Source organism: Eriocheir sinensis, chromosome 17, assembly GCF_024679095.1.
Source record: "Eriocheir sinensis breed Jianghai 21 chromosome 17, ASM2467909v1, whole genome shotgun sequence".
NCBI classification, from domain to species: Eukaryota; Metazoa; Arthropoda; class Malacostraca; order Decapoda; family Varunidae; genus Eriocheir; species Eriocheir sinensis.
In genome coordinates, this window is record NC_066525.1 from 7,124,962 (window position 1) to 7,146,281 (window position 21,320).

Sequence of the window (21,320 nt, forward strand, 5' to 3'; positions counted from 1 at the left end):
AATGGAAATACATACTTCAATAAATTTGCTATTGAAATCAATCTTGTACTTGATTTTTTATGGATGAAATACGATACTGTATATACTCATCCTCACCAGTATAGCCTGGATGACACACACACGAAAAGTTGGCATGTGACAGTTTATTACATGAACCCCTATCATTGCAGGGGTTGGGCACACATGGGTCCTGGTGCTCACAGGTCACTCCATAGTAACCTTCAGGGCAAACACATTCATACTGCTGACTCTTTTCACTGTTCAGGGAGAGAATATTTGAGGTGAAACATTTTATATATGAAACCAAGGCAATATCTGACCTTTTCTTAATTATTTAAGTTTTTACCAACTTCTCTGTTCGGATGAAACATAAATTCTGATGATTTCTGGAATGTGTAATAAATATTTAAAAAGTTGATAGAAATTCTAATCAATTTATGATATTACATCTTGCACACCTAAGAAAGTACATTAATGCTCATCAGAATGTTGTAAAACTTAGAAATGTGTACAGGAATACATGAAATAAGAGTATATGTATACCGTTATTCATGAAAATATTAACTTCACACAGGAATATGAAAAATATCTGCTTGAAATGTTCATGATTGCAAAGAACTTCACAACATACTACAGAAAGCAGATATAAGAAAAGGGACATTTTAATGCTATGTGCTGCCATATGATTTAAGAAAAATTTACATCATGTAAAATAAGGGAAATCCTAAAGTGTAAGTTGTGACAATAATGACAGTAATGAACAATTTAGTTTGCTTGAAGTGTACAATAAATTATTCATTATCTCTAAATTACTACATGTACTCCATGCTTTAGTTGTCATCAAACATGTAGCACTTAACAGCTAAAGGATGTTAATCTGTTAAGATGCAAACAATAACATATTAATTTACAGACACTTAGATAAGATATAGGATTGTAATTTTTAAACAACTGGGCAGTGTGAACAACACACCTACACCAGAAGTCTGTAATCGATGCTGGGAGGCATTGGTCCATGTGTCTGGTGCAACATTTAATTGTTAATCTTAAAACCTTTCTTCATATAATTTATGATATGACAGATACTTTTGCAGTCACTAAGTCAAACAATGTTACAAATATCATGAAGCAATGATAAAGAAATTATTTACTGTAGGATAATTTCTGATCAAGCTAGACACATTCAACATGATTGGTCATAATGTCCACGATTGAAAATGCATTAAGTTCTCACAGGCAAAGTAATACTTTAATTATCACTGGGAGGTTGCAGTGAAAATGTTTAATCACATCTCACATGGTATATATTTAACTTGGAAAGGGGTCTGTATCAATCAACTGTATTGATCATTTTGTAACTTGAAATAAGAATTAGAAACAGGAAACATATCTCAGTACATTCATCAATCATTAGAAAAAGCAGCACACATACAATAACATAAAGCCTTCAGATAAAAAATAATAATAATGCATGCAAAGCAGAAAATCAAATAATTTTACAAAAAAACAGTAAATGAGTTTCTTTCAGTCACTCAAAAAATGCATGTGGCTTCACAAGCGCAAGCACATTCGAAGTCAAGCTTGTGGTAACTACAGAAATATTTAGATGAGGGCTTTAAATACCACAGAAAAAGTGGTCACAATAAAATGATATATCATATGTATATCAACTTCTACGTATAATCATGCCCTTAAAATATATGGCTTATTTACATCTACTCAGGAGGATGCTGTGCGATCATTTAAGTATGTAGCTGAAATATATCATATGTGACTTTAACAACAAGCTGGCATTTTCAGACTGACATATATACAGGGTAACAAGGCATGTGTAACAAAGTACGCAGGTAGCACACGTATTTACAGTTATGGCGATCTTACCCGGCAGAATTTTGAAGGAGTTTGGACCTTCTGGGAAGTAATATAAAAAGACAAATAGAAGTTATTGATTGTCTGTTTGGATCATTAGCTAGGACCAATTGACTAGCCTCAGTGCTGTATATTTTTAGTTACATGTATTAGAAACACCCAACTCTACACCAATCTATTTGTTTGATTTTATTAATAGCATTAAAGAAAATAGGTTGCTGTACACATCAAGTATCAGCATGTTATGTGTGTGTGTGTGTGTGTGTGTGTGTGTGTGTGTGTGTGTGTGTGTGTGTGTGTGTGTGTGTGTGTGTGTGTGTGTGTGTGTGTGTGTGTGTGTGAATTATTTAAATACAATAATAAAACCTTCAATTAACCACTGAAAATGTTAATGGACATGCATTAATCAGTAAGTAAACACACATGGTAATTGCTATATTATGTGGATAAAGTTATTATTGTATTTTCACTAAACTGGCAGTCCTGAAGGAGGAAATATTCATCGTCACAGTATGAATTACCTGCTTCATTTAAACAGCTGCGGGATAATGTCACATAATCCTTGCACTAAAATAACTGGAGATGTATGAACTATATGGTCGTGACTTGATGCCATGCTCCACTATCACTGTTTTTATTAGCAAGCTTTAGTTGATTCCTTTCAGTATAAAAGGATATTATCAACAGCTGCACTGGCATGGTATATGAGTGCAGCGACCAGGCATGCACATCGTCTGAATTTTCTTGTTTACGATATTGCTTGGAAGTACCGGAGCTACATTCTTGTACATGTCATATGAAAAGAACTGAAGAAGGGTCATGAAGCTTAGAAAGCATATTCTGAATAAAGTGTCAATGGCTGCCTTTTTTTTACTATTTGACTTATAGTGATGTAGTATAACATTTAGGGTTGTTAATTTCAAGCATTACTCCATCTTTTATATATGAAAATTTTAGTTCTAGTTATTGAATTTTTTTCTTCAAATATGTGGGAAGGAATTTCAGTGCAAAAAACCAATTGTCATATAAAACATATACTTAAGTCTGGTCTTTAGCAATGGCTGCATTATTTCTCCATGATAAAAATTGGTGTTTCCTACCCAGGTCTTATCTGAACAGTGCATCTAACTCTTTATTGCAGCCTGGATGACATATACTTTGGGTATTGTCCAAATTTGTACAAATATATATATATATATATATATATATATATATATATATATATATATATATATATATATATATATATATATATATATATATATATATATATATATATATATATATATATATATATATATATATATATATATATATATATATATATATATATATATATATATATATATATATATATATATATATATATATATATATATATATATATATATATATATATATATATATATATATATATATTATTTATATATTATTTATACTTATATATATGAACACCACTCCTTCTCAGTGGTAGCCATCTCCCTCACCTGACACAGACTCCCCCGTTGACGCAGGGGTTCTCAGACACAGCCATACATGGGTCCAACATGGTGCAGTTGGGGCCGTAAAAGCCGTGCAGGCACTCACAGGTGTAGGATCCATCTGAGTTGTTGAGACACTTCCCTGATAGGTAGAAAAATCTTTATATATTCTACTGTTATTAAAGATAATTATATAGTTGGGATTTGAAAAAATCTCACTAATGTAAGTAACTAATGATAAAAAAATGTTTAAAAAAAAGACCAACATTTGTAATTTTCTTTAAACATCATTGTAAGCAAGATATCTTTTATTTGATCATGTTTTGAGTCATGCAGTTACCTGGAGGTTGGCATGGATTTTCTGGGAGGCAGGGGTTGTGATGTTCGCAGCTGTCACCATAGTAGCCATCATGACACTGACACGAGTATCCTGGTGGGTCTTGCTGCAAGGTACAGTTCCCAGCCCTGCACACGCCTTCTGCACAGTCTGTGGAGCAAGAGGGTAGCTACATGCAAATGGAAGTTTACTGACATCTCCATATCACTCTTACACATATCATGGAATAGTTCTTTCACAAAAATGCCAAAACTTTTCACAGACTCTATGCCTTTTATCCCCAAAACACAGGCAGGTCTTGGAATGATTCTCTTAAAATGATATGATTCCACCTAATGAAAATCATGTGCATATTTACCTAATTGTAGTATAGACTACTATAGAGGATTAGTTAGCCTGGTATTATCCTGCCTCCATATCTACAAGGGTAACCATCATGACAGACTAGTAAAATCTGTACTCACAGTCACTCATGGTAGATGCCTTGACAGAAATTGAGGCGATAGATATCTCAGCTCCTGCCCATGCTCGCACCCCTACCAGGTATTGTGTCCAGCGCATCAGGTCACCCACCACAGCACAGTAATGGTAGACTGGAACCACACTGTCACCCCTAGTAGCCACCTCCTGGCTACCACTCCATGTGGACAACTGCCACCATTGGAATGATATGATGAGATCAGAGTTATACAGAATGAGCACTTTAACAATAATAACTTGTTTGTGTAAATATATCTGTTATGCATGACACATACAAGGTCTCCATATTCCTTAAGTCAAGAGTTCAACATAGCTGCTGTTCCTTACCTTCCTGTGGAGCTGATCCACTGTCAGATTGAGGAACCCCTCACCATTCTGGTGCCCCATCGGACTGTAACTCAAAATGTAGCCTTCAGGGTGGCTGAAGACAGGAGGCAACCAGCACACTGTCAGGCTTGTTTCTGAGGTGTTGGTCACAAGTACAGATCTTGGAGCTGAAAACAATGAACATGATCAATGAATCCCCCCCCTCTCTCTCTCTCTCTCTCTCTCTCTTCCTTCAACTTAATATCAACTAGAGTAGAAATGCAACGTTTTGGAGTCTTCTGATTAATGTAAAATCACTTAGGTTTAAGGACAGACCACCAAGTCTGGACCATGGGGTCTGTGTGGTCTGATTTTCTATGTAAATCTATGTAAATCTCTCACCTGGCATTTTTCTGATGTAAACGGTGAGGTTGCCGAGGGCATGTCGCTGAGGTGAGCCGCCGTCCACAGCACCCACCAGCAGCTGCAGGGGCGAGGCAAACCTTTCCAGAGGCCGGGCTACCCTCACCACGCCCGAATGAGGATCAATTCTCAAAGGTGACAACACCCTGGCCACAGGTGCAAGAGTACAAAATTACAAATGTTCTCACTCTACAGGGTAGGAAAAAAGAGGGTAGGTATAAAAAGAAAAGTGGCTGAGTAGGAAGAAAAATGAGTAGGTAGGAAGAAAATTGTGTAGGTAGGAAGAAAAATGTGTAAGTAGTAAGAAAAGTTAGCAGGTAGTAAAGTGGGTATGTAGGAATGAAAGTGGGTAGGTAGGAAGAAAAGTGGGAAGGTAGGAAGGCACAGGTTTGTTTCATGCATATTCCGTACTTCATTCACATATAATGCTGAACAGCATTAATTATCCACAGTGTAGTTAGTGAAACCTCTGTATAACAGATGTGTGATTTTATCTATTAGTTTCAGAACCTTAAACTCGACTAACGTCACACATTCCTGTGAACATGGATACTCACGGGGGATCAAGGAAGGGATTTAAGTGAAAATCGGCGGAATGTTCTCCCAGGAAGTAGTGGAAGTCTTTGTTGTACTTCACCGGGTCTTGGTCAGTGGCTGCTACTTGCAGAATGGGAGTGCCCACCCCTGCTGTAGCCAGCACCTCTGCACTGTACACATGAGAAATCCAAAGGTAATCATCTTAATGTATTTGTCATCAAGGCAGTATATGCTTCACAGGACCTCCCTGACTGTTGAATGTCATTTACTTTGGGCTTCAAGGTAACACTACCTTGTATGTAATGTAGGAATGGTTTGGTCTGTAATTTTTTTTTTTTTTTTTTTTTTTTTTTTTTTTTAAATTGCGGCCTATTGCGCCGGTAGGCTTCTTCCCGATGGATCCTGATGGGCGGTCCAAGGCTTCTTTCCGGTGGGTCCTGATGGTCGGCCCAGCCCGTTCTGGCGCAGGCGAGTGTTTATAGTGGCGCCATCTTGCAAATTGCATGCATATAGTGTAATCTGCCTTCGTGTCCTCCTCCCCTCCCCAACTCCCCTACCCCTGACTCACCTGTAATGCTGGAGGCTGAGGACTGGAGCGTATTTGTTATATTCAGAGACAGTGATCTTCAAGTTCTTGTAGATGGCTCTCCCAGATGCCAGAACCATAACCATCAGCTGGTACTGACTACCCACTGGAAGCGAAAGGTACCTGCAGGGACATACATAAGCTAATTCACACACACACACACACACACACACACACACACACACACAAGTAGCTACCAAGGATAATTTGAATGAGGCCATGTGAATATTTCACAATCCCTTCGACTTATACAAAAAAAAGTACAGCCATAAGTCCTTCGGTATCCGCGGGGGAATGATGGCCACGTGGATACCATAGTCCGTGTATGTTAGCCTACACCAGTATCCCCTTGGAGATTTGCTGTTTTTTCCCTTTGTTCAAACTTTATTGCTGGCTCATTAGGAATATAGGTATACATAATGTGGTGTCCCTTTTTGTTCTATTACTGCAGCCTGGCACAGAACATAGCCTGATATTGAAAAAAAAAAAAAAAAGAAAGAAAGAAAAGAAAAAAAGAAAAGAAAAGGAAAAAGGCTGAAGAACTGTAAGCTAGGGTAGTGGACTGCATGAGCCAATCAAGGATAATGTGTTGGCTCTATAATCTTCTGGACAGCTGAAAAAAACGGTTCCGCCTCTAACATCAACTATTTCCAAAGGCTAAAAAGGAGAGGAATCGAGTTTTCATGAGTCGTTTTCACCTTTATATTATAGAGGAAGGATCAAACTACCATCAGAGTCATTAAACTACCCCTAGAAATGCCCATAATGCCCACGAAAGCCTTGTCAAATATGTGTGCTTGGGCTCCGAAACGATTAAGAATACGGAGGAGTTCTTCGACCCTTGTCTCGATATGCTGCTTCATCCGGCACACGCGACAGACAAGCGGACAATATGCAAATAAGAGGAGACCCACCTGGACGTCGTTATGTTGCCGTGCCTCTCGTCGATGTTGAAGAATCGGTAGTCGGTTTTGTCGGACCGGTGGAGGGAGAAGCGCGGCTCGTGGGCGGGGGTGCGGGTGGTCGTGCCGGGGTCCACTAGCACCGCCCGCACCACCGTCACGTCCACGCCAGAAGGGGCGGCGGCGTACACCCGGGGCAGCCGCGGGGGCTGCTCCAGGTACAGCTCCGGGGCCTGCTGGAGGTACAACTCTCCTGAAACAGTAAACACAAAACATTTTACCTGTGTTGTCCATGTGGCGTTTAAATTACCATGCAGCCATCATCCTCCCACTGAAGTCAATGAAAATAAAGGTAAAGGTAAAGTTTGGGGCACACGCTACAGCTGCCATCTGGGTAACAATAAAAACCTCCCTGGAGATGATGGTAAGAACAGAGGAACTTATTTTTTCCCCATTATTCCTCTTAAAAATCTAAGTTAGAATGTTAGGCCGCCGCCGCTTCCTCTCCAATCCTGCTGACACAATCGAAACATCGCTCCCTAAACTCGTTCCTCTCAACACCCTATCAATCTGTCTATAGCGTTGTGCACCCAGATCACCGGAAGATGTCAGAGCGTACCGACTAACCGTTTTTTTCCCTTTAAGTTCATCTACCTGCGTCTGGGTTAATGGAGGGCTGATCTACCTGTCTCGTGTGCTGGAGGTCACACGTCTTGCGCCACAGGTCGGTGAGGCGAGGTCGGGGCGGATGAGTGAAGGGGCGGCATCGATGAAAGAAGAGGAAGGGCGTCACTGCAAGGCCTAGCTCTATTCTATAACACACCATCACAATACACCTCCATCGCAGAACTACGAAACACAGCTGACACAACTTTACCAAACGTTTCAAATAAGGAAAACCAGCACCAGGGTCGGGATTGATTCTCAGACGCTTCCACCCCTCACATCAACCATTTATAAAGGCCGAAAAAGAGATGAGTCGCGTTCTAATGAGTGATTTTGTAGGTTCATGGCACAAAAGAATGTTCAAACTACCAGAAGGGTCATACAACTACCCCTACTTCAAATAAGGAAAACCAACACCAGGGTCGGGATTCACGCTTCCACCCCTCACATCAACTATTTTTAGTTAAAGTCCAAAAAAGAGATGAGTCGCGTTCTAATGAGTGTTTTTGTAGGTTCATGGCACAAAGGAATGTTTAAACTACCAGAAGGGTCATACAACTATCCCTGGAAATGCCCCAAACTCCTACGAAAGCCTATTCAATTTAGCGCGCTGGGGCGCCTAAATCTTTAAGGATATAACGCCAGAACCTTGTATCATTGGAAAACACCGACGTCCATTGACTGACTCCTCTCATCTCTCCATCAGCATTGCCAGTCCGAACATTACTCAGCCCTTAGGGAGATTTGGAAGACCTTGGTAGCGCTCTGACACACGGCAAGGTTTTTCGCGTACAAACTAAACTCGCTCCACGTTAACTGTCGCAACAAGGGTTAACAGTTTAATGGTGGGCGTGGGACGAGCGACGAGCAGAGGCTGTAGGATGAAAGGATGCGAATAGAAGAGAGAAGGGAAGGGGTTGTTTAGGGCCTTGTAAAACGAAACGTGGAAGGAATTGCAAGGATGAAGGACGAGCAGAGGAGACAAAGACACATTAACAGACAGGTCAAAGTGTATGTGTGTATGTGTGTGTGCGTGAGGGGGAGGGGGGGAGATAGGGCAATTTTATACGCCAATGCTTTTCAAGGCCTCTCCCTAACTCCCTTTAACACCCCTTTGGAACCTTACTCTAATTCTGCACCTCACTTTCACTCTCCCATACCTCCCTTTCATGCAAACGCCTGTCACTAATTACCAGCCTGCCTCGTGCTCCCTAACAACTCCCCGGTAATGGATTAATTTCCACTCCGCGTAATTAAAAACGGTCACGCGAATGAGGCCTATTACTTACACCAGGAAGTAAACCGGGCAAGATGTAACGTATGCACACGCCTACGATAAATGTACGTACCGGAGAGCTATTTTTGTCTGTCTCTCTGACGAAGGAATGGTGAAGGTACAGCTATTGGTCGATATGCTCAGACGCTTCCTCCCCACGCATCAACTTTTTCCGAACGCCAAAAAGGAGATCAATCGGGTTCTCATGAGTCTTTTTCTGAGGTTCATGGTATAGAAGAAGGGTCAAACTACCACCAGGGTCATTAAACTACCCCTGGAAATGCCCAAAACCGTGTCAAATACGTATGTGTGCTTGGGCGCTGAAGTGTTTAAGAATATCAGAAGAGTATGACCCAAAGACGCATTGATATTATGTTCAAGACGAATATACTCTAGATTCTTTCATGGTCTGTCGTGTATGTGTGTGTGTGTGTGTGTGTGTGTGTGTGTGTGTGTGTTTCGCGTGCGTGTCAGTGATACCAATAAAACAGTAAAGCATACACGGCCATTTCCCTTGATTAATTTTTCCTTTTTTTTTTTTTACTAAGGGTACAAAAAGAACAAAAACGAAAGTCCCACTACCCCCTGTAAATGTATGGGAATTCATTATAAAGGTACAAAGTTCTTATCAAAGAGACACTAACACAATCAAATCGTTAAGTAAGCCTATATACATTCACTGGATTCTCCCGGCTCATATCCAGCTGTTCATCCTTTCTTCTGAGTTACAAGGAAAGTCAGTGATGCAAAACTGCTACTTAGAATGAGTAACCTGACCAAGGGGGTGGGAGGCACACCAGGAAAACTTCGTAGGATCAAACCGATAGTAAAGTGCATCCTGCTATGAGTCCCGGAAGGCTCTTGTTAGGGCGTTGCGTTATGTACTTGATGGGGGAGGTGGTTGTTAACACACACACACACACACACACACACACACACACACACACACACACACTAGGATTTAGGCTGTACAGGAACGGTTCTCGATATGCGCCGTGTATTGTCCTCAGTATGGTGCCAAACCACAAGTAAACCGGCGCCTCGAAAGGTTCCCCTCGCGGAGTGTTCCTTCACAAAACAGAGAATTAAGCCTCACAAGATGCAAGTGTCGTGTCGGGGCACTTGGGGACAACCGGTCTGACCACAGGATCCTTCACACTTGGCGAGCAGCTGCGAATTTACACCGTCCACGCCTTGACCAGATTTACTTGAGGCCAGATCTGCTCCAGAGCCACGAAACAGCTGCTGAAGGAGAGGCGAGTGTGATTCAGCGGATGGGATTTCATTACAAGCAATAAACGACCTCTTTAGGAAGTAACGGCGGTGATGGTGACGAGGACAAGACGGTGGCGACGGCAGCTGGCCAGGGAAGGCAATGCAACAACTCTCGGGTGTTGATGACCGAGTGTTCGTTTGTCAGGATATTTTCAGCCTTGCCTTGTTTCCCTCACCGCTGCCACCCATCACTCACTCCCTTATCCGACCGTCACCACGAACACAACCCTCACCATTACTACTACATTGCTATAGCCATTACTGTATTATATCGTCGTCACCATCGCCTCACCCCCACCATTCGTCTTCGTCAGTGTCCCTCACACCTAATCGCGGGAACAACACACACACAAAGACACTCGTCGCCGCCCACTTGGCTTGTGACCATTAGGGACAAAGACAGTATGACGAGGCGCTCCACATTCAAAGGTACTGGCGGCGAGGACGATGCGATGATGGAGGACAGGAATGCAGACACTATCATCGTCACTTTTGCCATTATTCTTATTCTTTTTCTTATTTTTACAACAGAACAGGAATGCAGACACTACCATCGTCACTTTTGCCATTATTCTTATTCTTTTTCTTATTTTTATAACTGACACATCACTGAAAGTCGATATAAACTAGTACTGCTGACGTGGCCGGTAAAAATCTTATTCCCGAGATAAAAAAGAATGCTGTTGTTCTATATAGGATAAGGAATTATGTTGACAACCAGCAATACGATATTTTCAACACTGTGCGAAAACTGATACTGTAATAAAATGTAGCGTAACAGTCTCATATTATAAACGAATGACCAACACTTGCAATAGACGCCTGTGGTAAGTGACGTGGCAATGAATAGAATGAGTAAACAGATACATATAACTCTTTTTCTTTTCATTCCTATTTCTTCCGTCCGTATTTTATTTAGCTCTTTTTTCAGACCTATTTCTACAACCTTTTTTTTCGTGATATTTTTTTCCTTTTAATGCTTCTGTCTTCTATCCGTATTTTACTTTTAAGGAGGGAACGAAATGCAGAATAATACAGCGGAGTAAAAAGACAGCAGCCGAGTCTCAGTTCAAGCTTGCTGGCGGCAGCGTGGCGTGGGGAGGGAGGCGCAGTGGCCGTCGCTAAATATATATAAATCTGCGTATAGATCTGCATTCTGGCGCAAAGAACGAAAATACCCCGTTGCCTCAGACTCCTTTAGTTAAAACTGCTGCGCCCACTTATTTTTATCGCCCTCTGTGATTTTTTTCGTGTGTAGGTAGAAGAAGAAGAACAAGAAGAAGAAGAAGAATAGGAAGAAGAAGAAAAATAAGAAGAAGAACAAGAAGAAGAAGAACAAGAAGAAGAATGATGATAAAAATGAAATGTTGTCACTGGTATTGTTGTCATTGTTTTCAAGCTATTTGTTACTTTCATAGCGGTGGTGGTGGTGGTGGTGGTAGCTGGACCGTGGTTGTGGTGGTGGTGATGGTGGTGAAGGTCAAGATTTAAGTGCTGTTTGTAAATGTATGTTGGTTATATATGTAAAAAACGGCGGTACTCAGTTAGGTCTCTCTCTCTCTCTCTCTCTCTCTCTCTCTCTCTCTCTCTCTCTCTCTCTCTCTCTCTCGTAATTTCCCTAAAAAAACAGAATTTTTCATCTAGTTTCCAAAGACATTTAGCTGCCGCTCCTTCCTCCCATCCATCGTTCTTCTCACTATAGCGTTTTGTCCCTCGCATTCTTCTCCCAGACTTCAGAGCCGAGAAACTAAAAAAAAACTATAAAAAACAAACCATTCCGAACAGCTGAACGTAATAGAGCATGCAGGAAAAAAAATTAAGCCGGGAGGGAAAAATTACACCGCAAACACAAGCAGATAAAATGGTCTCACTTACCACCGCCAAGATGTAACGAAGCGTAACTATTTAGTGAGGGGGGCAAGGGAAGGGGGCGAGAAGGAGGGACGGGGAGGGGGGCAGGAAAGGGGAGACATGTAGCAGCTGCGCCGTTATCAAAAGATTACGAAGAAAGGCGGGAAAATGAGTATTCACCAGAGTAAATAACCTTGAAGCAGGGGAACGTCAGTCACTTGTTTTAGCGGCCATTCATCCGTTGGTAAGCGTGGGAGTGTTGGAGGAGGGAGAGCGTGTGAGGGGGAGAATGGACTGTGTTTGTGTGTGTGTTTGTGTGGGCTGGGAGAGAAAGAGAGAGTGGGAAGGAAGGAAAGTGGGGCTCCAGGCGTGATATATTGAAGGAGTTAGCGTGCACGACGGATATGCTGATCTAAACGTAACATTATGTGATGGGATAAACGGGCGAAGGTTGATGGTGCGAGTGTTAGCGTTGATGAAGGAAGGAATGGGTGTCAGGCGCAGGAAGGGGTGTGGGAAAGAGAAAGTGGGAAGAGGCGAAGACTAACAATAATGATAATAATGATAATAATAATAATAATAATAATAATAATAATAATAATAATAATAATAATAATAATAATAATGATAATAATAATAATAATAAGAATAAGAATAATACTAAGAAGAAGAAGAAAAAGAAGCAGAAGAAGAAGAAGAAGAAGAAGAAGAAGAAGAAGAAGAAGAAGAAGAAGAAGAAGAAGAAGAAGAAGAAGAAGAAGAAGAAGAAGAAAAAAAATAAGTAGAAGAACAAGAACAAGAACAAGAACAAGAAGAATGATGATAAAAATGAAATGTTGTATCTAGGGTTGAACAAATTGCAAACACCGACTGGCACGTAGTTATAAAATACATTAATTCAAATTAATCTCTTTTTTTCGTATTCAATTCTAATTCGCTATTTTTTTCCCCAATCCCTTCCAGTTCAATTAAAATGGCATTCGTAGATTTTTTTTTTTTTTTTGCATCCTTTCACATTCCATCTCTTTTGTCACCTTTTTTTCTCCCTCTCCATGAACACTTATCTTCCTCCTCCTCCTCCTCCTCCTCCTTTACCATATAATCTCCCTCCAATCCCATACATTACCTCTCCCTCTCCTTCCCTTCCCCTACACCTTCTTACCTCCTCCCATCTGTTTCCCATCTCAGTTGTCACTTTCCCTCTCCAATCACGTATATACCTACCCACTATACCTCCTCCTCTCCTCCACCTCCTCCAACCCCCCTCTCCCTCACCTGAAATTAACCCCGCCTCCCCCGCTTTCCCCTCACCTCTTCCCACGACTCATGATTGCGAGCATCAACGTATATTTAAGTTTCTTCATTGAGGGTAATATTTCCCATTGCGACAGCAGGAAGAAGGGAGGGAGGCGGGTGTGGAGGGGGAAGGGAGGAGAGGTGAAGAGAGCGGTGAGATACGTCGGATAAAGGTGATGATGGGATGGAGGCTAACCAGGTAAGACAGGTAATCCAGGTATCGTAAATATGGAGGTGTTGATGGTGGACAGGTGAAGAAAGGCTTTGGCGAGATACGAGTAATAATAATAATGATAATAATAACAAAAATGATAACAGGTGGAGTTTAACACATATAATTAACGGATACGAGGAGACAATAAGGTTTTTGTTAGAGTGGGAGAAAGAATGAGAGTGAGAGGAGGGAGAGAAGGAGGAAAAGGGAGGGAAACGTTTACCTATATTATAAGAAAAGTGAAAGGAGGAGGAAGGCCACATCGCTGGCCTTGTAGTGTGCAAGATGAAGAATGGGAGGAGGAGGAAGAAGAATAAGAGGAAGAGGGGAAGAAGGGGGGGGGGGGATAAAAGACTATGGCGGTAGAGGAGGAGTAAAGAACAGAACATGGGGGGGGAGGGGGAGGGGGATATATAAGAACAGGAGGAGGAGGAGGAGGAGGAGGACAGGAGAAGAAAAGAGCATTGGGAGTGAAGGAGGAGGAAAGAACAGAACAGGGAAAGGCGGAGGGGAAAATATATGATCATGGGAGGTGGAAAAGGAAGAGGAGGAAGAAGAAAGAGAGGAGGAGGAGGAGATGGAGGAAGAAGAGGAAGGGAGAAGAAAAGAGCATGGGGGGTGAAGGAGGAGGGAAGAACAGAACAGGGAAAGGAGGAGGGGGAAATAAAAGATCAAGAGAGGTGGAAAAGGAAGAGGAGGAGGAAGAAGAAGAGGAGGAGGAGGAAGAAGAAAAAGAGGAGGAGGAGGAAGAAGAGGAAGGAAAGAAAAGAACATGGGGGGTGAAGGAGGAGGGAAGAACAGAACAGGGAAAGGAGGAGGGGGAAATAAAAGATCATGAGAGGTGGAAAAGGAAGAGGAGGATGAAGAAGAGGAGGAGGAGGAGGAGGAAGAAGAGGAAGGAAAGAAAGCGTGTTTACGGAGGAAGAGGGAGGAGTCTTGCGGTAAAAAAACAGCCAACAAGAACCTTAATGAAGACATGTTTGTGAAGCGACTTGTAACGGGGAGCAAAAAACACAGGTAAAACACACACACACACACACACACACACACACACACACACACAGGGAAGAACTACAAAACAAGAACAGTCCGAAAAAGAGGAAACTAAACGAAACTGACACACCCTTGAGACCACGCAGAGAATAAGTGACAGAAAAAAACAAAAGACGATAGGAAACTTATATACGATCATATACCTCGATACAAACAAACAGATAAACATCCCCTTACTAACTAACAAACAAAGAGGTAAATCAGTCACAAAGAATAATGGAAAAGAAGAATAGGAAGCGAGTTAAGGGGAATAAAGAAGACTGGCCGAGGAGGGGCAAGGGAGGAGCCACCAAAGGAAAATGACACCAATAGTATTAGATATGATGTACGGGACGGTGTTTTGCGCGGCGGGGACGGGAAGTGGAGGCGACTAAAAGAGGAGAAAGTGGTGATGTACGACAGGAAGGGAGCAAGGGAGGAAGAAAGGTAAGGAAATAAAGAAACTGTATGAGACGGAGAGTGCCAGTGGAGGGGAGACTGACTAAGAGGGAGCAGTGTATTACGAGAGCAAGGAAGATGAAAGAAAGAGAAGGAAATAAAGAAACAGTATATGATGAAGAGTAGCGGTGGAAGGGAGACTGACTAAGAGGGAGCAGTGTATTACGAGACACGAGATAGAGTATAGGAGGAAGGGTAAGGAAGATGAAAGAAGGAGAAGGAAGCAAGGAGACAGCAGATGATGGAGGGTATAGTTGTGGATGGGACACTGACGAAGAGGGTGCAGGGTATACCACAGAAAGAAAGCAGAGGAGGGAGGGTAAGGGAGGTGGAAGAAAGGGAAGGAAGCAGATGATGGAGGGTATAGTTGTGGATGGGAAACTGACGAAGAGGGTGCAGAGTATACCACAGAAAGAAAGCAGATGAGGGAGGGTAAGGAAGATGAAAGAAGAAGAAGGAAGCAAGGAGACAGCAGATGATGGAGGGTATAGTTGTGGATGGGACACTGACGAAGAGGGTGCAGGGTATACGACAGAAAGAAAGCAGAGGAGGGAGGGTAAGGAAGATGAAAGAAGGAGAAGGAAGCAAGGAGACAGCAGATGATGGAGGGTATAGTTGTGGATAGGAAACTAACTATGAGGGTGCAGTGTAATGTGACAGAAAGAAAGCAGAGGAGGGAGGGTAAGGAAGATGGAAGAAAGGAGAGGAAACAGGGAGATGAAAGCCACGGTTGCGAGAAGGAGAGCAACAGAAGGAGAGGAACAAATCAGGATTACTTGAGCGCAAAAAATGGAAAGAAAGAGAAAAGAGGAAGAAAATAAATTAAGGAGACAGTATAAGATGAAGACTTGCTGACATAACCACTTTTATCTATGGTGATGAGAATACGCATCGAATACATGTCACAAAAAAAAAAAAACAGTAAATTGCTTATAAATACTTGGAGGCAGAGGAGGAAGAAAACATCAACTACAATATAGACAAATTATATCCAGCTTACACAGGCCTATAAGGAAGCAAGTGAGAGTCGATACAAATTATTATCATCCCACGCACCTCTATATACTGAACAGCTAGGACTGGAATGAGTAGGTAGACGAGTAAGCGGGGTGCGGAGGGACTATTTTTTAGGCTCGTATTCTTAGACGCATTCAGTTCTCACAATCTATACTTCCAAAGGCCACAACGAAGACTAGACGGATTCCCATGAGCTATTTTTCACATTCACGGTGCAGAAGCCTTGTCAAACTATCACTAAGCTCATAAACTACCCATGGAAATACTAACACAACACCCTCTGCGAAAGTCTTATCAAAATTTACCGTTGCCAGATTATCGTACTCAGAGCCTCGTATTTACCGGTTTCTGAGCTATAGCTATTGCCAAAAACACCAATAATTAACCATTTTAACGCTAACTATATACGAAGGCAGTTATTGGGGTCGAGGAGGCATTTTTTGGGTCGGAAATCGGCAAACATAGGAGGCTGAGTACGACAATCTGGCATGTGGGTGCGTAGGCCCTGAAATGTACGATAATATGGGCCTAAGGTTGAGGGGAAGTGAGAGGCTGACGAGCTACACCTTGGTCTCGGGTAGCTGGGGGTGTGGCGAGGAAGGTCGAGCTGGGTTAGTCATTACGAGGAGTGAAGGTACAGGCCGGAGGTGAGGGCGGGCAATACACACTGACAAAAATCCACAAAAAAGGAAACCCAGCACCGCCCTCAGGCTTCGACCCGCACAGAGATGCCGCTGCCCTCGTTAGCCTCAGAAGAAATTACAGTCCCGCGGTATCGAACCTTGACCAGGCGGCTAGAAGGTATTGCTATTTTTTTTTCTTTTTTTTGCGGCGTCCATGGCACCAGAAAAAAAACAGTGGCTGCAGGGCATGGACGAGCGACGGACCCCCCCCACCCCCCACCCGTTCACCTGCCGCGCGATGCTCCACAGGTGTGCTACGATTTCAAGTAACAGGTGAGGTGAGGAAGAACCTGTGGGAAACTGGTAAGGAGGCGCGCGAGAGTGAGAGGGTGTTAGCAACGTTACCATATTGTCGTACTCAGCCTTTTATATTTACCGACTTCTGACCCAAAACTGTCTCCTGGGCCCCAATAACGAGATTCATTCATAGTTATCGTTAAAATAGTTAATTCCTGATGTTTCTTGCCAATAGTTATACGTCAGAAACCGGTAAAAACTATGCTCTGAGTACGATAGTCTGGAAACGGTGGGTGTTAGTTCATGTCTCTCTCTCTCTCTCTCTCTCTCTCTCTCTCTCTCTCTCTCTCTCTCTCTCTCTCTCTCTCTCTCTCTCTCCTTCCATGTGCATGCAGTTATATTTTCATTGCACACATAAAATACACATGAAATTAAGTTCGCGAGGCGTAAGCAACATTAGCAGGCGGCAAGATCTAAATGCACACGACGGCTCAATTAAGATTATGGCGAACTGCAATTTTCTTTGACCCTGAAGAGCCAGCCGCCCTTCAGTGTGTGTGTGTGTGTGTGTGTGTGTGTGTGTGTGTGTGTTGCAATGGCCAAATCCCTCTGTTAATCGTAATCAGATAGAGTTAAACATGGGCACATTAATTCTTCTTTTAGCCGAGATCAGGGTCCGTTAACGCCAGAGGGGATAAGGAGGTAAAAGGGACGGAGGGTGAAACTATCTAACAATCGAAAAAAATAGTAAAAGAGGATCGCTACGAGGAAAATGATGAGAGATTACCATTGGACTTATGCGAAGGAAGACTGGACGAAGGAGTGGGAAGGGGTGAAGGGTCTGTGTGGAGGTGAGGAGACGGCATAGATGTAGAGAGATCGAGGTATAAATGCAGAAAGGAAAGTAGAAAATGGATTTGTTAATGTGTGAAAGCGCCATACACACAAAACAAATAAGAAATAAACAAAGAGAAAAAAATAAAGAGAAAGACCAACACACAGGATATACAGACACACGAACCGAAACAGACACGCAATCGACCATGTGCATGAATAAGCAGATAGATAAAAGAACAAAGAAAGAAACATAATTAGTTCCACGACACAGATGAAGAAGGGAAGTAAGGGAGAGAGGAAGGGGGAGAAGGAAAATATGAAAGGCCACATAAGAACAAAGGAAATATCTGTTTATGTAAATCGTTCTCCCATAAAAAGGTAGAAATGGACGAGTTATGAAGGAACAGCCCGATGCTTTGAGGGCGAGGAGTGCGTAACACCTTATATGTAGACACAGGCAGGTGCTCCAACACACCTCAGCCCCACACACACACACACACACACACACACACACACACACACACACACACACACACACACAGTCCTCAATGCGCGTTATCAATGTTGTGTAAATAATTAATAAGTAAATACTGGTACTGACGAGAGTTTTAATGTTTTTTTTATTTTTTATCATTCCCCTACATGTAAATTTTCACTCACTGACTTCCTTGTTCTGAGTAAACCGTTTATTGTTTTCATTTTTCTTCTTCTTCTTCTTCTTCTTCTTCTTCTTCTTCTTCTTCTTCTTCTTCTTCTTCTTCTTCTTCTTCTGCTTCTTCTTCTTCTTTTTCTTCTTCTTCTTTTTACTTTTACTTTTTCTTTTTCTTCTTGTTTTTTTTTCTTCTACTTCTTAATATTATTGCATTCCTCCAGACATAAACGAATAATGAAATCGATACAAGAATACACAATGGATGAGTGGAATGCTTAACCAAATGATATTATGTGCAAAAAATTTTAAATAAACATGATAAACTATATGAATAAATGCGATAAAACACTCGATATATTACTATGGACTTGACTTCATCCATGCAGGCATATATATAACGCTAAGAACACAAATATAAAGGTCAGAAATCTATGGCTTTGGGTGTTAAGAAGTCCGAAAGTCTTTTGTTTTTACTAATATAGACAAGAACCAGAGTCTAGCGTGGACCAGACAGTCATCTAAGTATGTGCGGGTATAATAAGCAGTGGAGGAGGAGGAGGAGGAGGAGGAGGAGGAGCGTGGGAGACCTGCTGCTAAGGTAGAGAGGCGGGAGGTGCAGGAGGAGGAGGAGGGGGTAACGCTAGGCTTGGCAACAGTGCCCTTCGCTGTAAACACGTTCGCGCATCAAACGCAGATTCCTTCTTATACGAGTCACCTCCTCTGGGACCCGCCACCTGCTTTTGCTTCTCCCAGCCTGCAAATAGAGGAAGGAAAAGACGGGAAAGGTGAAGATACAGAAGTAGAGGGAGGAGGAAGTTACAGATAGACCCGCCATCTGCTTTTGCTTCTCCCAGCTTGCTATAATAAAGGAAGGGAAAGAGGGGAAAGGTGCAGACAGAGAAATAGAAGGAGGGGATAGATGCAGATAAAGAAAGGGAGGTATGGGGGTAAGGTGCAGATAGTGAAATAGAGGAAGGGGGACGGTGGAGATAGAGAAAGGTAGGTAGGGGAAAGGTGTTGATAGAGAAATAGAGGGATGGGGAGGTGGAGATGGAGAAATGGAGAGAGGGGGAAGGTCTATAAGAGGATGGGAGAACGTAGGCATATTAACTGTGTAGTCTGGGAAGGTGTGGGAAGGTGTGGGTGTACAGAACGCAATAGGCTGAGCACATACTCCTCTCTGGCACCTCATCCCATGCACAATAGACAGACATATTCGCGTCCTCTTAGAATGAAGCAGATGTAAGATGAAGAAGGAAAGGAAGAAGAAGAAGAAGAAGAAGAGGAAGAAAAAGAAGAAGAAGAAGAAGAAGAAGGAGAAGAAGAAGAAGAAAAAGAAGAAAAGGAAGAAAAAAGACTAAAGCAGAGGTGAGGTGAAGAGGACGGAAAGGTAGAAGAAAAGGAAGAAAATAAAGAAGGTGAAGAAGACGGAAAGGAAGAAGAAAAGAAGAAGAAAAAGAAGAGGAAGAAGAAGAAGATGAACAACAACAACAACAACAATACAGTAACAACAACAACAACAAAATAATCAGACTCACACCAAGGCAGTAATAAGTCGAGGAAAAAACAAACAAAAACAAAGAAAGGCAGACAGGCGGAGAGGAGGAGGAAGGGGAGAAAGAAGAGAAGAAAAACTAAACGAAGAGGGAAGAAAGAGGAGGAGGTGAAGAGGAAGTGGAGGAAAGGAAAAAAAAAATGTACTGCAAGACCTGAATATCTGTATCACTCGCTTGCCGGACGGACTAACGTTCCTCTGGCTTGGCGGGCCGATAACAGGTGGCGCTGATGTTGATAGCCTATTCTCAGACGCTTCCTCCTCTCACATAGACTATTTCCAAAGGTAAAAAGGAGATCAGTCGGGTTCTCATAACTGTTTTCCTAGGTTCATGGTACAGAAGAATGGTTAAACTACCACGAGGGCCATCAAACTACTCTTGGAAATGCCTAAAACTCCTACGGTAGCATTGTCAAATTTGTGTGTCAGGGCGCCGAAGTGTTTAAATCGTCTTCCTAGTCCCGTAGAGCTGAAACCAAGAAATTATTGGCACATTACGCATGTCTGAGCATCGTTTGTTGATGAATATTAGCCATGATGCGAATAATGTCAATCGTGCTTAAAAGCGCAAACTGAACTCATATGCTTAACCCTTTGACTGCGGATTTCCTACAAGAAGACCTCACCAGCTACAGGAATGGATAAAAAAAGTGGCTGCTACAATTCAATGAAGAAAAATGTAGTCCGGCACCTTGGGAGGGGATATCCAGCACACCAACACCACATGGGAAACACTCCACTATCCACCAGAGGCAGAGAAAGTCCTGGGAGTATATGTTACCAGGCTACCAGTGAAGGATAAATCCGTGCCAATTGCAGCGGACGGGTTAATAGTATCAGCACTTCAGTTCGCATGTTTGAAAAGCCTCTCGTAGAAGTTGCTGGGATTTTCTTTTACCGTTTTGCGATCCTGTAGTGATAATTTTACATGACTTCTGCATCTATAACGGGAGAATAGACCATGAGAACCCGGTTAATCTTCTTTGTGGGCTTGGAAAATAGTCGCAATGGGAGCCCGAAACGTTTGAAAATATGGACCTTGGACTCGTGGGTGAGCGAGAAACAAGGACTGCTACTTCAGGACACACCACACGACGGCTCAGGTGAGGAGGGGGGAGGGGGGGATGCGACAGGTGTGCAGGACGACGCCACAAGCTGATCTCCCCCCACTTACCAACCCCCCTCCCCACGCTCCCACACAAACGTTTAATTTCGTATTCCACCAAACGAAGCGTAACGAAGTGAAGCATTATTATTCCGTATTCACTTCCTTCATCACTTTCTGGTCCAAGGAAATATAAAAGTGGTATATATATGCTTCACGCTGCACGCACACAACCTTCCCCTTT

At 42.4% G+C, this 21,320-nt stretch overlaps 1 protein-coding gene across 4 annotated transcripts in view; it reads right to left on the reverse strand.

The window, feature by feature from the left end:
- Positions 1 to 21,320, reverse strand: part of LOC126999882 (uncharacterized) — a 104,085-nt gene that overhangs the window by 10,980 nt on the left and 71,785 nt on the right. For 3 of the 4 annotated variants that reach the window (XM_050863003.1, XM_050863001.1, XM_050863004.1), the window contains exons 2-11: positions 6,934 to 7,174; positions 6,002 to 6,142; positions 5,454 to 5,603; positions 4,876 to 5,042; positions 4,495 to 4,661; positions 4,152 to 4,338; positions 3,691 to 3,837; positions 3,357 to 3,492; positions 1,882 to 1,911; positions 97 to 257 (exon numbers count right to left, since the gene is read on the reverse strand). In XM_050863003.1, coding sequence (XP_050718960.1) covers positions 97 to 257; positions 1,882 to 1,911; positions 3,357 to 3,492; positions 3,691 to 3,837; positions 4,152 to 4,338; positions 4,495 to 4,661; positions 4,876 to 5,042; positions 5,454 to 5,603; positions 6,002 to 6,142; positions 6,934 to 7,174 — 1,527 coding nt within the window. The remainder of the gene's footprint in view (positions 1 to 96; positions 258 to 1,881; positions 1,912 to 3,356; positions 3,493 to 3,690; positions 3,838 to 4,151; positions 4,339 to 4,494; positions 4,662 to 4,875; positions 5,043 to 5,453; positions 5,604 to 6,001; positions 6,143 to 6,933; positions 7,175 to 21,320) is intronic. The other variant, XM_050863002.1, reaches the window with a different exon arrangement.